Source organism: Triticum dicoccoides, chromosome 6A (genome assembly GCF_002162155.2).
Source record: "Triticum dicoccoides isolate Atlit2015 ecotype Zavitan chromosome 6A, WEW_v2.0, whole genome shotgun sequence".
NCBI classification, from domain to species: domain Eukaryota; kingdom Viridiplantae; phylum Streptophyta; class Magnoliopsida; order Poales; family Poaceae; genus Triticum; species Triticum dicoccoides.
Genome location: NC_041390.1, coordinates 612433217 through 612447617, shown reverse-complemented (window position 1 = coordinate 612447617; position 14401 = coordinate 612433217). Strand labels below are relative to the sequence as shown.

At 51.3% G+C, this 14401-nt stretch overlaps 1 protein-coding gene across 1 annotated transcript in view; it reads left to right on the top strand.

Moving 5' to 3' along the window:
* Positions 1-6694: 6694 nt before the first annotated feature.
* Positions 6695-14401, top strand: part of LOC119314776 (cinnamoyl-CoA reductase 1-like) — a 16974-nt gene continuing 9267 nt past the window's right edge. The window contains exons 1-3 of the mRNA XM_037589459.1: positions 6695-6940; positions 7032-7159; positions 7282-7427. Coding sequence (XP_037445356.1) covers positions 6778-6940; positions 7032-7159; positions 7282-7427 — 437 coding nt within the window. The 5' untranslated portion in view covers positions 6695-6777. The remainder of the gene's footprint in view (positions 6941-7031; positions 7160-7281; positions 7428-14401) is intronic.

Sequence of the window (14401 nt, the reverse complement as noted above, 5' to 3'; positions counted from 1 at the left end):
ACCGCCTTTTCAGTTCTATGTGGTGCGCCATTACTAAGCCAGATAGTAATGGCGCACCGTGGGATATACTAATGGCGCACGTGTGGTGCATCATTAGTAAAAAATTCTAATGGCGTGATGCTAGTTGCGCACCTGTAGTGCGCGATTAGTAGCCAAAACAGGTGCGCCACTAGCAGGCATTTTCCTAGTAGTGTATATATACCCATATACCTTGAAAACATCGAGAAGCACCATGAAACCCTATTTCCACCACCGCAACCTTTTGTACCCGTGAGATCCCATCTTGGGGTCTTTTCCGGCACTCCGCCGGAGGGGGAATCGATCACGGAGGGCTTCTACATCAACACCATAGCCTCTCGGATGATGTGTGAGTAGTTTATCACAGACCTTCGGGTCCATAGTTATTAGCTAGATGAATTCTTCTCTCTCTTTGGATCTCAATACAAAGTTCTCCTCGATTCTCTCGGAGAGCTATTCGATGTAATTTTTTTGCGGTGTGTTTTTCGAGATCTGATGAATTGTGGGTTTATGATCAAGATTATCTATATTTGATTCTTCTCTGAAATATTTTATGTATGATTTAATATCTTTGCAAGTCTCTTCGAATTATTAGTTTGGTTTGGCCTACTAGATTGATCTTTCTTGCAATGGGAGAAGTGCTTAGCTTTGGGTTCAATCTTGTGGTGTCCTTTCCCAGTGACAGCAGGGGCAGCAAGGCACGTATTGTATTGTTGCCATCGAGGATAAAAAGATGGGGTTTATATCATATTGCTTGAGTTTGTCCCTCTACATCATGTCATATTGCCTAATGCGTTACTCGGTTCTTATGAAATTAATACTCTAGATGCATGCTAGATAGCGGTCGATGTGTGGAGTAATAGTAGTAGATGCAGAATCGTTTCGGTCTACTTGTCGCGGACGTGATGCCTATATATATGATCATGCCTAGATATTCTCATAACTATGCGCTTTTCTATCAATCGCTTGACAATAATTTGTTCATCCACCGTAGAATTTGCTATCTTGAGAGAGCCACTAGTGAAACCTATGGCCCCAGGTCTATCTTCCATTATATTATTCTCCCGTCAACAAGCCATTTCTGTCGTCGTTTATTTTGCAATCTTTATTTTCCAATCTACACAACAAAAATACCAAAAATATTTATCTTATTATCTCTATCAGATCTCACTTTCGTAAGTGACCGTGAAGGGATTGACAACCCCTTTATCGCGTTGATTGTGAGGTTCTTGTTTGTTTGTGCAGGTACGAGGGACTTGCGTGTAATCTCCTACTGGATTGATACCTTGGTTCTAAAAAACTGAGGGAAATACTTACACTACTTTGCTGCATCACCCTTTCCTCTTCAAAGGAAAACCAATACATGCTCAAGAGGTAGCATGATCCACTGTCAAACCCTTTGCTAATAGTGCTCAATGAGATCCTCCTGAAGTTGAAAGTGTGTGTTTGCATTTTCAATCTCCTTGCATGTCTGAAGAAAAACTCTAATGCGGTTAGCGTCTCTAGCTGGTTTGATAAGGATACCCGTATTGTCGTAGAAGAATTCCAAGTTCATTCCTCTCTCATCTTCAAGAATCATATTGTGAAGGATAACACATCATGTCATGATATTTTTTAAGGTTCTTTTATCCCAAAAACAAGCAGGACCACGGACAGTGGCAAACCTAGATTGCAAAACACCGAATGCTCTTTCAATGTCTTTTCGGGTTGCCTCTTGCACCCTTGCAAGTTCACAATGTTTTCTAGTTTTGGATCTTTGATGCTCTTCACAAAGGTGCACCAAGGAGGGTATATACCATGTGCAAGATAGTACCCTTTTGTGTATTCATGCCCATTGATAATGTAGTTGCAAGCAGGAGCATCATCACTAGCAAGCCTAGCAAACAAATGAGACTGTTGCAATACATTGATATCATTGAGAGTGCCTGGCATACCAAAGAAGCAATACCAAATCCGTAAATCCTCGGATGCTACAGCCTCTAGCACAATTGTTGCATCACGAGACTTGCCACAATACATTCCTTGCCATGCCTTTGGGAAATTTTTCCAAGTCCAATGCATACAATCAATGCTACCTATCAAGCCAGGCCAACCTCTCCTCTCATTAGATGCCATCAATTTCTTTGTGTCATCCTCGTTGGGTGCCCGAAGATACTCAGGACCAAGACACGGATGATCAATTCTGCAAATCTACGCACTGACTCAAATGTAGTATCTTCACCAGTTCGAAGGTACTCATCGGCATAGTCAGCCGGAACGCCACATGCAATCACCCGCATAGCTGCATAGATTTTTTGATATGCACTAAATCCCTTTAAGCCCACAACATTTCTTCTTTGAATAAAATACCGACAATTTGCCTCGCAAGCTTGAACAATTTTCGCAAAGAGGGATCGGCGCATTCGATACCTTCTCCGAAAAAGGTGCGATGGATATGTTGGATTCTCTGTGAAGGAGTCTTGCATCAACATCTCATTCCCAAGATGGTGATTCTGAGGAGTGCAAAGACGCCCGACGGTCGATCCTCGCCGCCTCTTTCGGTTCTTGTTTTCGTGCCCCTTCACGGCAAGTGCCATCATTAATGTTTGCTGCCGAAAGGTCGCAAGCATGGTCTCAACATCCGAGTCGTCTGAATCGAACGAATCTGAGAGCAAGAACTTCTCGCACGGGCTCAATTCCATCTACATGCATACTGACACGCCAATCAACTATGCATACCGCTCGCAAATATCACAAAACAAACACTAACCGGCGGCGGGTGATCCCGGGCGGCGACGAGGGGCGGGCTCGACGGTGGTCGATCCCTGGCGGCGACAGCAACGAGGGGGCGGCTCTTCTCGCCGGATCCGGGGGGGTCGGTGGAGCGTATCAGCGCTGGAGGGTGGGGAACGGCCCCGCGGCGCGATTCCGCCCGTAGATTTGGCCGGAATCACCAGTGGCGGACGGGCGGAAGCAAAGGCGGGCGACGACGGAAGGAGGTGGGGAAAGGTGCGCGGGCTGAAATGGCCCTCCCGCCAATCGCTTCTCTATGATGCGGGGCACCGCGGCGGCGAGGGGGAAACCCGCGTATTCGCAGGTTGGGGCCGAGATTTTGCCGCGCCCCTCAAAAGTTTTTGCGGGCCGGCCGCGTTTGCGGGGTCTGCTCGGGCAGGATTTTCCGCGCAGACCCACATTTTGGCGGTTATTTTGCGGGTCAAGCCTTTTTGCGGGATCTGCTAGAGTTGCTCTTATGAAAAGACCGCATTTCCATTCATCAATATTCTTTGTCACGGCCTTAGTACAACTTTAAAATATGGATCGAGGTGTGTATTATATATTATCCCGTCTGCTGATCAAAACAGTCGGACCAATATGCCACAATATTCCAAAAGTGGTGTTTAGTCGAGTTGACTGGGATGGCCTGCCTTTCAGTTCCAGCAGCCGAGAGCGTGACGGAAACTGCTGATGGTTCCGTAGTGACACTGATGGTACTGCTGTTCCATGTTTGATATTCTTTTCAGAACGTACTGGAAGAAGGGCGATCTGTGCCCTGTCGCAAACGCTCCCCCGCTCCCGCGACTAGGGTTCCCCCACCGCTCTCCCTGCCGCCGCCGCCGGCCGCCAGCCGTGCGCACCCCGCCTCCCTCTCCCCCCTCCCCCGCGCTCCCGTCTGCCCGCTTCCCCCCTGTGGGCGACGGGCGGGCCCCTGCCTCCTCTCCTTCGGCCCCTCCCCATCCATATCCCTCCCTACCGCCGCCGGCTGGATCCGCCGGGCCTTTCCCGCGTGGCGCTGGCGGTGGCGGGCCGTCCCTTCCCCGCATGCTCATGGGGGGCGTCGGGGCCTCCCGATGGCGGCGGTGCAGCTTGACCAACTGCGGTGTGGTTCGGCGGCGGGATTCCGGCAAGCTTCGTGGTACTCGGTGCGGCGGCGCGGCTGTTGGTCGCGGGGCGGTGTGATGGTGCTGGTGGCCAGCGACACCCGCGCGGCCCAGATCTGGGCTCTTTCGGGCTCCATCTGGGCTAGGGCGGGCCGACGACTCGGTGTGTGGCGACGCTGGTCCCTGGTTGGTGGTGAAGTGGCGGTGGTCTGCGGGTGGTGGCGGCTTCGTCGGTCGGCGAGCTGCAGCGTGACGGCAGGGGCTGTCTGGACCCTTTTGGGTCTGGCCGGGCCTCGGCGCTTGGCAGGCCCCTTGTTCGTGCGTCCGGTCGGCTCCTTGGTGGCGGTGGTGGTTGTCCCCTCACATCGGCGATGTTGCGGATGCCCCCGAGGCCACTCTCCCTTCCCCCGTCCTCCAGGTCTCGTGTCGGTGACCTCAGGGAGACGACGAAGTTGATTCGGTGACCGTGGTGGCACATGTTGCTGGGCGGCGTGATGGTGGTGCACTATGATTCGTCTAGGGTGGTGGTGGGGATTTGGGTTGGGAGAAATCTCTGGCGACTCGTCCGGCCCCGACGCGGCGACGTCTGTGGGTGCCGCCGGACCTTCCTGAAGGGTGTCGGGTACACCCCTCCCCTCACTGCCCCCCGCGTACTGGGGGAAGCCCTAGGACTAGTCCGGGCAGCAGCGGCGTTGTCGTCGCCTCCTTCTTGAAGGTGTTGCTTGGTAAGCGGCGCTTCGGGTGCTGGGAACGTGGTGGTACTTCTCTGGAGGATGCAGCGGTCGCCGGTCATCTTTGTTTTGTTGATCTGCCATTGTTGGCATTTGTTTCTCTTCCTTTTTTCTCTGTTTTTCCTTTGGACTTGTTTGTGCTGCGGCCTCAGCACCTATCGTTGGATATATGGATGGTTGCTTTGTAATACAAAGCGGGGGAAACCCTTTTTCTTAGGGGGTGTTTGGTTCCATGGACTTTTTTGTGTTGGGATTAGAAAAAATCCCTAGCAAACCAAATAGGATGAGACTTTTTTGAGACTTTTTGCTAAAAGTCGTTAGAAGCATCTTTTTGAGAGTCTTTTTCAAAAAGTTCTAGAGACTAGAAAAAGTCCTAAAACTAGAGAACCAAACACTACCTTAACATACTGAAAGAATACCAGTTTTGTTCTGGTCTGGCGTGCTTTGACGGCTTGTTCCTCGCGCCAGCCAAGAAGCAAGAAACAACTCGTGCTGCTCCTTCAACGACGGCTCCGGTGGGTTGTCACCGCGGCCCATATCTCTCCGTTGGTTGGTAGCTCGTTCCCGCCGATCTTTTTTCCGGCGGGCGCAGCTCAAGTCCACCACACAGGCAAGTGCACTGGCGAGCATTTGATGGTACCCGCATGTCCTAAAAATGTGTACCCATGTACCCGATTTAAAGTCAGGTATTTTTTTATGGGAAACCAGTCATTTAAAGAGATGCTACGAAAATTGAATTTGTTGTACCATAGATTTTACATTTAAATTTTGAACATAAATATTGAATCCATTTACATGAAGAAAATGGGCCGTATTTAAGCCCAGTCAGCATTTGCTACTATTTGCTTTGTGATTCGATTTTTCCCACTTTCTAGATATGTATTTTGAATTTAGACCCGAAATTTTATACCGTGCTAGATATGCATTTTACTTATATCCTCATGAAATTTCCTAGTCATCCAATGTTTCAAATGATATCTATGGAGATTGGGTGCGTCTGTGGCATCAGATGCTCCGGTGCACTATATACACCCCGTCTATACGCACAGTGAGTCTTGTAAAAAGACAGGGTACAGTGAGCTTTAGTTGACTTTGTGATAACCGGCGACATACACATATTCAGCAACAGCACATACTTATAGGCCCTAGGGCCATGTGGTAGCTCGTTCGTCCATCTGTCGTCGTGGTATGGTGCAAGCCGTCGGAGTGGCCCGATCTTCACGAATTAAGGGTGGAATTGAGGTTGAACACGAGGAACAAGGGGCAACACTCAAAGGAAATTGCTCTCATAGTCAAGATTCACACACAACTAGTCAAATCCCAATGCAAAAGGTGATAAACTCCAAGATCCAAACAATAATAAGTAAAAATTACCAAGGTAGGTTCCTCTCCAAATTCCAGGGGAATTGGAGCTCCTGAGAAATAGTATTCCCAAATATGTAGCAGAGATGGGGGTCTTGTATTCCTACAGGAATCTTCCCTCGTAAGAGGTCTTGTAATTGTAAGATTCTTCTCTTGCAAGGGGTCTTAGTCCCGAAGGCCGAGGTAGATTGAGCAAAGCTCTCTCAAAATTTAGTTTATATTTTGTTAACCCAAGATAGGAGGAGGGGTATGGTATGTGTAGTTTAGCGACGAAGAGATAGGTACGCCGGGAAAGGTAACAGGCATATGGCACCCTCTATTCGACTTACGACCGATAAGGTTCAAAGGGCTCTGGATAAGTCAGACAGGTGGTCTGATGTCTTGTCCGACGTGTCGAAGGTTGTCGTATATTCCTGTCAGACATTCCAACAGTGTCCAAACAGCCAACGTGAAGTCCGATGTTGGGTAGGACATTCTGTCAGAATGTCCGACTTTCCCGATGGCTGTTGGTTGACTTCGTCTGAGGTACTCCTTGCTTCTTCTTTCTCGTCTTACAAGCTTCTTTGTGGATGGTGTTGGCGCTTCCTTGTGCATGTTCTCCTCCATTGCATGTTCGTCATTCGACTCAAACCTAAAGGTGCAAAGGATAGGAGGGTCAACTAGCATACAATTTGTGAGAGAAACAAATAAACACACATAATTGTTATAATTCATCATAATATCAAGCAAAGGCAGTTTGGTAGTACTAGCTAGCCCGTGTTAGTTAGCCAACTAGCAATCTCGCATCAACATCCACATATTGATCGACCATGCCGTCGATTGACAAGGCCACCGACAACGGCGAGCTGAAGCAGAGGCGGCCGGAGCTGGAGCTGGTCTGCGTCACGGGCGCGGGAGGCTTCATCGGCTCGTGGGTGGTGAAGGAGCTCCTCCTCCGCGGCTACCGCGTCAGGGGAACCGCCAGGGACCCCGGTAAGTCACTGTTTACTTGCACCGTGCGGTCGGCCCATCATCGATATCGCTGAATTCCGTGGCTCGTCTACTGGTGGCGTGGTTTCTGCAGCTGACCAAAAGAACGCGCACCTGTTGGCGCTGGAGGGCGCCGAGGAGAGGCTCACCCTGTGCCGCGCCGACGTCATCGACTACGACGGCCTCCGCGCCGCCTTCCGCGGCTGCCGCGGGGTCTTCCACGTTGCCTCCCCGTCTCCAACAACCCCGTCAGTTCACTTCCTATGCTCCGCTCACTTCTTGCGATTCTAACAAGCGCCGCGTACTGGGTGGCTTACCTCGTGCTCTGCTATGCTGTCTTGCAGGACCTCGTGCCGGTCGCCGTGGAGGGGACGAGGAACGTGATCAGAGCGGCGGCGGACGTGGGCGTGCGGCGGGTGGTGTTCACGTCGTCCTACGGCGCCGTGCACATGGACCCCAACCGCAGGCCCGACGCAGTGCTCCACGAGACGTACTGGAGCGACTATTTTTTTTTTTTGAAACAAGGCAAAAGACTTGCCATTTTCATTGAATAAGAAGAATGTTTTAGAGTCGAGGCCAGCTACAATCCTCACTCTCGCAGCATTACATTACACAAATATTTTGCCTCGACACGGCACCACCATAAGGCTTCCTCTTTGATTCGAGCAACAAGCACACCCACTGGAACTGCGTTGTTACGGAACACACGTGCATTTCGCTCTTTCCATATTTCCAAAGAAATCAGTAGCATGATGGAAGTCAGCGCCCTTCGTGGTCGTGAGGTCCCAGAAGCATTGGCGCGCCACCACTCTTTGACCGAAGTCAAACCACCCCAGTTCGCTGGGTGTACATCTTGTAAACCGAGCCAAGATTCAATCATTCCCTACACACGGATGGTGTAGCGGCATTGGAAAAGAAGGTGTGCCGCCGATTCCGGAGTTTGCTTGCAAAGAGGACAAAGATTACAATTTGGCCAACCCCTTCGCTGAAGCCTGTCAGCCGTCCAAACTATGTTGTTGATGACCAACCAAGCAAAAAATTTGCATTCGGGAGGAGCCCAGTTCTGCCACACTAACAGAGGCATGTCCGTGTCCACTAGCCCAAGGAATTGTGTATTATATGCCGACGCCGCTGAATATTGGCCATCATTGGTGAGCTTCCACGTAATTGAATCGGTCTCCTCCGGGTTGAGATTGACCAGCGAGAGCTTTCCCCAAAGGTTGACGAACTCGGATATGTGGCTGACAGTGAGGTTCCCACCAATATCCACCTTAGAAACCCAGAAGTTATTGTGCAAGGCCTTCTTCACAGAGCAGTTTTTTCTTGTAGAAAGTTCAAAGATCGTGGACGCGATATCCTTGGGTCTCATACCATCCAGCCAGGAAGAATCCCAAAATGATGCTCGACGACCGTCTCCAACAACAACCTTTGTGGCAGACGCGAAAATATCTTTGTCCTTTTGTACACAAGGATTTCCCAAGTTTACCCAAGGTTTGGCCGGATCCGTCCAAGCAGCCCACAGCCAACGAATTCGGAGGGCCGCTACAAATTTTTCCAGATTTAGAATGCCCAACCCACCATGCACTTTTGATTTGCACACCTGGTCCCAATTGATCTTGCATTTGCCACCTGTGACCTTGTCACAACCTGCCCAAAGATATGCACGCCTAAGGGAGTCGATCTTCTTCATAACCTCAGCAGGTAGGTCTAGCGCCGTCAAGTAGTAAATGGCAATTGCCGTGATGACCGACTTGACCAACACAGCCCGTCCCGGCTGCGCAACATGCTTGCCCATCCAAGGCGTAAGTTGAGTAGCAATCTTATCTTCGAGAGGCTGAAAATGGATTGTTTTGAGCCTCTTAGTTGACAACGGCAGCCCAAGATATTTCATTGGGAAGGAGGTGCGGTTGGCGGGGAAGGAGCTGAGTATATCATCAAGATTCAAGGAGTCACATCGAATGGGGGCAACAAGACTTTTAGAGCAGTTCGTTGTTAGCCCCGTCACTTCCCCAAACTGTGCAAGCGTATCCGCAAAAAAGTTGACCTCGGTTTTGATGGGCGCAGGGAAAACCGCCGCGTCATCCGCGTAGAGGGAGGCTCTGGTAGGCATGGCATTGCCAGCAAGAGGGTGCAGCTTTCTTTGAGCAGTGGCTTTCTTGAGAATGTGATGTAGTGGGTCGATGGCCAGCACAAAAAGGAGTGGGGATAAAGGATCTCCTTGTCTCAGACCCTTCCCAAGCTTGATAGGAGTGCCAGGAACCCCATTGAGCAGAACTCGCGACGAAGCCGAGGAGAGGAGAGTTGAGATCCATCCTCGAAACCGTGGAGGAAAACCAAGGTGCTGAAGAAGGTCAAGAAGATAGTCCCAACGAATAGAGTCGAAGGCTTTCTTGATATCTAGCTTGAAGAGCAGTGTCGGGGTTTTCTTGCGGTAGAAACATCTCACAAGATTGCGCACATACATGAAATTATCGTGGATACATCTCCGTTTGATGAACGCACTCTGGGCCTGGGAGACCAAGTCGTTCATGTGGGGGGCTAACCGGTTGGACATCACTTTTGCAATATTCTTTGCAATATTCTTCGGCACCATCTTTCTTGGGGATGAGGGCAACATCCGCATAATTTAGCCAGTGGAAATGGGCGGCATGCAGGTCAGAGAAACGATGAATAGCCGACATAAGATCTCCCTTTATTGTGCTCCAGCATGTTTTAAAAAAAGCACCAGTGAAGCCATCCGGTCCTGGAGCTTTGTCATTTGGCATAGCAAAAACGGTAGCCTTCACCTCCTCTTTCGTGATAGCCTCATCCAATTCCTGAAGGTCACAGTTGGGGGCCGGAATGATTCCCCAATTGATGTCAATTCTGCGTGAAGGCCCCTTCTTAGCAATGCTTTCAAAATGATGGTGTATGACCTGCTCCTTCAAATTGTGTTCCATAATCCAACCATTGTTATGCTTGAGATGATGGATAAAGTTCTTCCTCCTTCGGTGGTTAACACGCAGGTGAAAGTAGTGGGTGTTAGCATCGCCGTCCTTCAAATTGGTGATTCTTGAGTTTTGCCTCTTTTCGGACTTCTCAAGCACAGCCCAGGCAATAATCTTCCTCTTGAGCCGTTTCCGAAGATCAATTTCCTGTTGGAATAATTCTCTTTGTTCCTGGTCCATATCGAGACGGAGAATAACTTCAAGGGCCATATGCAGCTGGACCTTAGATTTAGCGAAGAGTGTTTTGCTCCAGGAACGTAATCGTCGACTAGTAGATTTTAGCTTGTGAAAAAGTCTTTGGTAGGGATCTTGGTGACTCGAATCTTCGTTCCAAGCATCGCTGATCATCTTTTGGAAGCCTGGCATCTTGGTCCAATGGTTCTCAAACCTAAAGGACCTGGGTTTCTTGGGGCCGTCCGTGCAAGCGAGCAACAACGGACAATGATCTGAGAGCGAGAAGGACATGGCATGAAGTATGTGGTTGGCGAATTCAATGTCCCAATCCTCATTGCAAAAAAAGTTGTCAAGTTTACTAAGCGTCGGATTGTTTCTCTCGTTACTTCAAGTAAACTTCCAGTTCTGGAGGGGGATCTCCTAGAGCTCACAAGATGTAATAGTGTTGCGGAAGCGAACTAATCTGCTACGATCAACATTGGAGCGGTTTTTATCTCTGGCCCGGTAAATCTGGTTGAAGTCCCCATTAACCAGCCATTTTGTCCCTGGCGACGGTTTCTGGGAGGATAGCTCGAGAAAAAAGGCGTCTTTGTGAATGCTTCTAGTTGGCCCATATACAGTGGTAAGCTTGAAGTTATTTCTCTCCGTATTCTTGACAGCAACATCTCCGGAAAGAAAATATGATCCAATCTGGACATTGGAAATGTTCACCACATTATCATCCCATAGGAGTAATATGCCTCCTTTAGTTCCATCAGCAGGTTTGTAAGCAAAATTCTACAATCGGTAACCACCAAGGTATGTAGCGATGAAACTGCCAATGACTTGAAGCTTTGTTTCCTGTAGGCAAACACGATGGCAGGAGGATGTAGCAATTGTTTCATGGACAGTGGCTCTACGGTCTGGGCAGTTCAAGCCACGCACATTCCAACACAGTATTGAGATGTTTTGCTCCAAAATTGATTCACCAAGGGTACATCAGCAGAATTGCAAAAGGGGCAACATGGATTGAAACAAGCATATCAATAGAGGTCTCACCAGGACCAGGGGCAGTAGCAATCTACAGCAGCTACAAACAGGCGTACATCTGGCATTGGTTTGGTGTACAATCATAAGGAACTAGAGTACATCAGATAACTGGCAGCAGGTTCAAGTTGTTGCAGATGCAGCCTCGTCCAGGTCCGGTCCACCTTCTCCACCATGCTGCACCAGAGCCTCTTCAACCGCCGACGAGAGATCACAATCAAGTTGAAATAGTGCACGAAGGGCAGCCATAGCAACATCTGGAAGCTGGCCATGAAACATATGAGTGAACTTTGTAATCGCAGCTTCTGTTACTTGCTCATCTTCAGCAACGATGTTCATACCTTGACAGAGCAGCTGCTCTACAAGCTTGGCAATGGGCACACTCCTCTTTTTTGCCTGGAGACGCGGACTTTGCCTAGGAAGCTGGAAGCCAGTTACTCCAGCAAGTGTCTTCCGTCGAGCTGTAGGCGGCCTGGGCGGCGTTGAGTGTGGTGAGGGGAGCAGGGCCGGCATGCTTGGGATGAAGATAGGAGTGGGCATCTCAGGTGAAGTGGTGGGAGCTACAACAGGGGACAAATGGCCAGAACTGCCATCATCAGATACATCGGGTTTGGACGGCAGCGTGGGCGTAGCAGGGACAAACTCCGGCATGGGAGTGGCGTTGAGGACGTGTGGATCTTCAAGCAGGGCTTCTTGTCATGGAGCAAGCACAACTTCAGGAGAGCAGGTGGACATGGTCGGCAGCTGTGCCGGCATCATCTCTATCATTGCCTGGTGTGCATTGAGAGTTAAGGAAGGCTGCACTTTCGTCACCATGCGAGTCGCGCTGCAGAGCCAGCCCAGGGCCGAACCAGAGGGGGCGAGCTCGATGATGTCGCATGAGGTGGTGCGAGGGGAGGGCGGGGCAGAGCGGCCTCGAATCATCTTGCCTGAACCAGAACAGTGCCAGCCGTCCCTTCCGCGGTCATCCCTGCCACGGTTCCCACGACGCTCCTTGCAACGCGAACCATGGCGATCTTCATCAGCTCGGTGTTCCGGAGCGCGGGAACGGCTCCTGAAGAAATGGTCACGCCAGGAGGATCGCGGCCGGTCATTGTCCCGACCCCGCCGGTCATCTCTATCATGCTCGTCGTCGCGGCGGTGCCTGTCTTCATCGTCACGGCTGCGAGGCGGTGGTTCCTGCCTATCCCGCACCCAGCGCTCACCATCCACCACGCCGTAGCGCCAGGTGAAAGGCTCAGAGTGCGGGCGGCGAGGGATGTTGCCGAAAGCATCGGGCGTGTAGTCCTCCAGCTGGTTGAGATGAAGAATGGCGTGACGTCGGATACCGCGATGCCCAACAGTCGTTGATGGAGCCCCACCAATGCATGTGGCCACCCGCGGCGCGATGGTGACCTGCTGCACCTTGGGGATGGCCGAGGGGTTCGCCGACCAGGCCCATAGCTTGAAACTGGCAGCATCTTCACGTTGTAGAGTGTCGACGTCGAAGTAGTGGACGAAGGTGTCCAGCCCGAGCACATGTGCCGCCACGGAGTCGCACCAAGCGCTGAGAGGGATTCCTTCGATGCATAGATGGACGTGGTAGTTCACCCGGATCACATCAGTGTGCGCGTCAAGGCGCCAGTTGGCGGAGTGGATGTTGAGCCCTTTGTGCCGGAAACGGCCTAGCGCCGTGACCCTATCGCGTTGGTGCTGGTAGTCGAAGATGGCGAAGAAGTCCTCCAGATAGTGTGGCACCACCTTGATAGCCGCACACCGAACTTCACGTCGATGGCCTCCTTGATCTCAGCAGCGCTCACGGCTCAAGATGGCAATGGGGCCCCGAAACCCGCGTCCCCGCGGGTTTTTACCCAATTAGGGGACGGGGATGGGCGACTTTCTATCCCCGCGGGGCTGTTCATGGGTACATTATTAAACCCGGCATGTTTCACGGGTTTAAACCCGTTTGAGTACTACCCGAACCCGAAACCCGACAAAACCCGTCAAAATACATTATTTAGCACGCACCGATCCATCTTGACTCAAGTGGCCCAAAGCCACAGTGCCCGAGGAGCCGAGCCCCACAACATCGAGGCTCTGGAGTACAAACCAACCCCTCACTCGGTCGCTGCAGTGTTGCTCGCTCTTTAGGACTCTCTCTCCCGCACAACATGACACCTAAACCTAAACCTAGGTCCCCCAGCCGTCGCCTGTTGCTGTAATATGCTCCAGTTTTTCTTCCAAATGTTGCTGTTTTCATTGGCTGCTCATGGGGACGGGTTCCCCGTGGGTTTTGAAAACCCGATGGGTTTAGGGGAAGGGCAAAAATTTAACCCCGCGCATGTTGATGGGGACGGGGACGGGTTTGCGATTTTCTCGTGGGGATGGGTTTGGGTAAGCAAAACCCGATGGGTTTCGTCCCCATTGACATCTTGACTCATGGCTGGCCTGCTGCCTCCAAGCCAGAGGAAGGCTCCCAAGGAGGCGAGGCTGGCAGCGTTGGTGTCCATCTCGGGCGTGGAGATGATGACGACTATCCCCTCATCGGGACGCAGCGACGGGTCACCAACGCGGGGCTCCTGACGTGGCATGGTGCTCCACGGAGGCGACGGGGGGGTCGTGTTGGGGAACGTAGTAATTTCAAAAAAATTCCTACGCACACGCAAGATCATGGTGATGCATAGGAACGAGAGGGGAGAGTGTTGTCTACGTACCCTCGTAGACCGGAAGCGGAAGCGTTAGCACAACACGGTTGATGTAGTCGTACGTCTTCACGGCCCGACCGATCAAGCACCGAAACTACGGCACCTCCGAGTTCTAGCACACGTTCAGCTCGATGACGATCCCCGGACTCCGATCCAGCAGAATGTCGGGGAAGAGTTCCGTCAGCACGACGGCGTGGTGACGATCTTGATGTTCTACCATCGCAGGGCTTCGCCTAAGCACCGCTACAATATTATCGAGGATTATGATGGAGGAGGATACCGCACACGGCTAATAGATCTCAAGGATCAATTGTCGTGCCTAGAGGTGCCCCCCTGCCCCCGTATATAAAGGAGCAAGGGGGAGGGGCGGCCGGCCAGGAGAAGGCGCGCCAGGGAGGAGTCCTACTCCTACCGGGAGTAGGACTCCCTCTTTTCCTTGTCCAACTAGGAGAGGGGGAAGGAAGGGAGAGAGGAGAGAAAGGAAAGGGGGGCGCCGCCCCTCCCTCCTTGTCCAATTCGGATTAGAAGGGGAGGTGGAGCGCAGCCTGCCCTGGCCGCCCCTCCTCTGCTCCCATTTGGGCCCATGAGGCCCA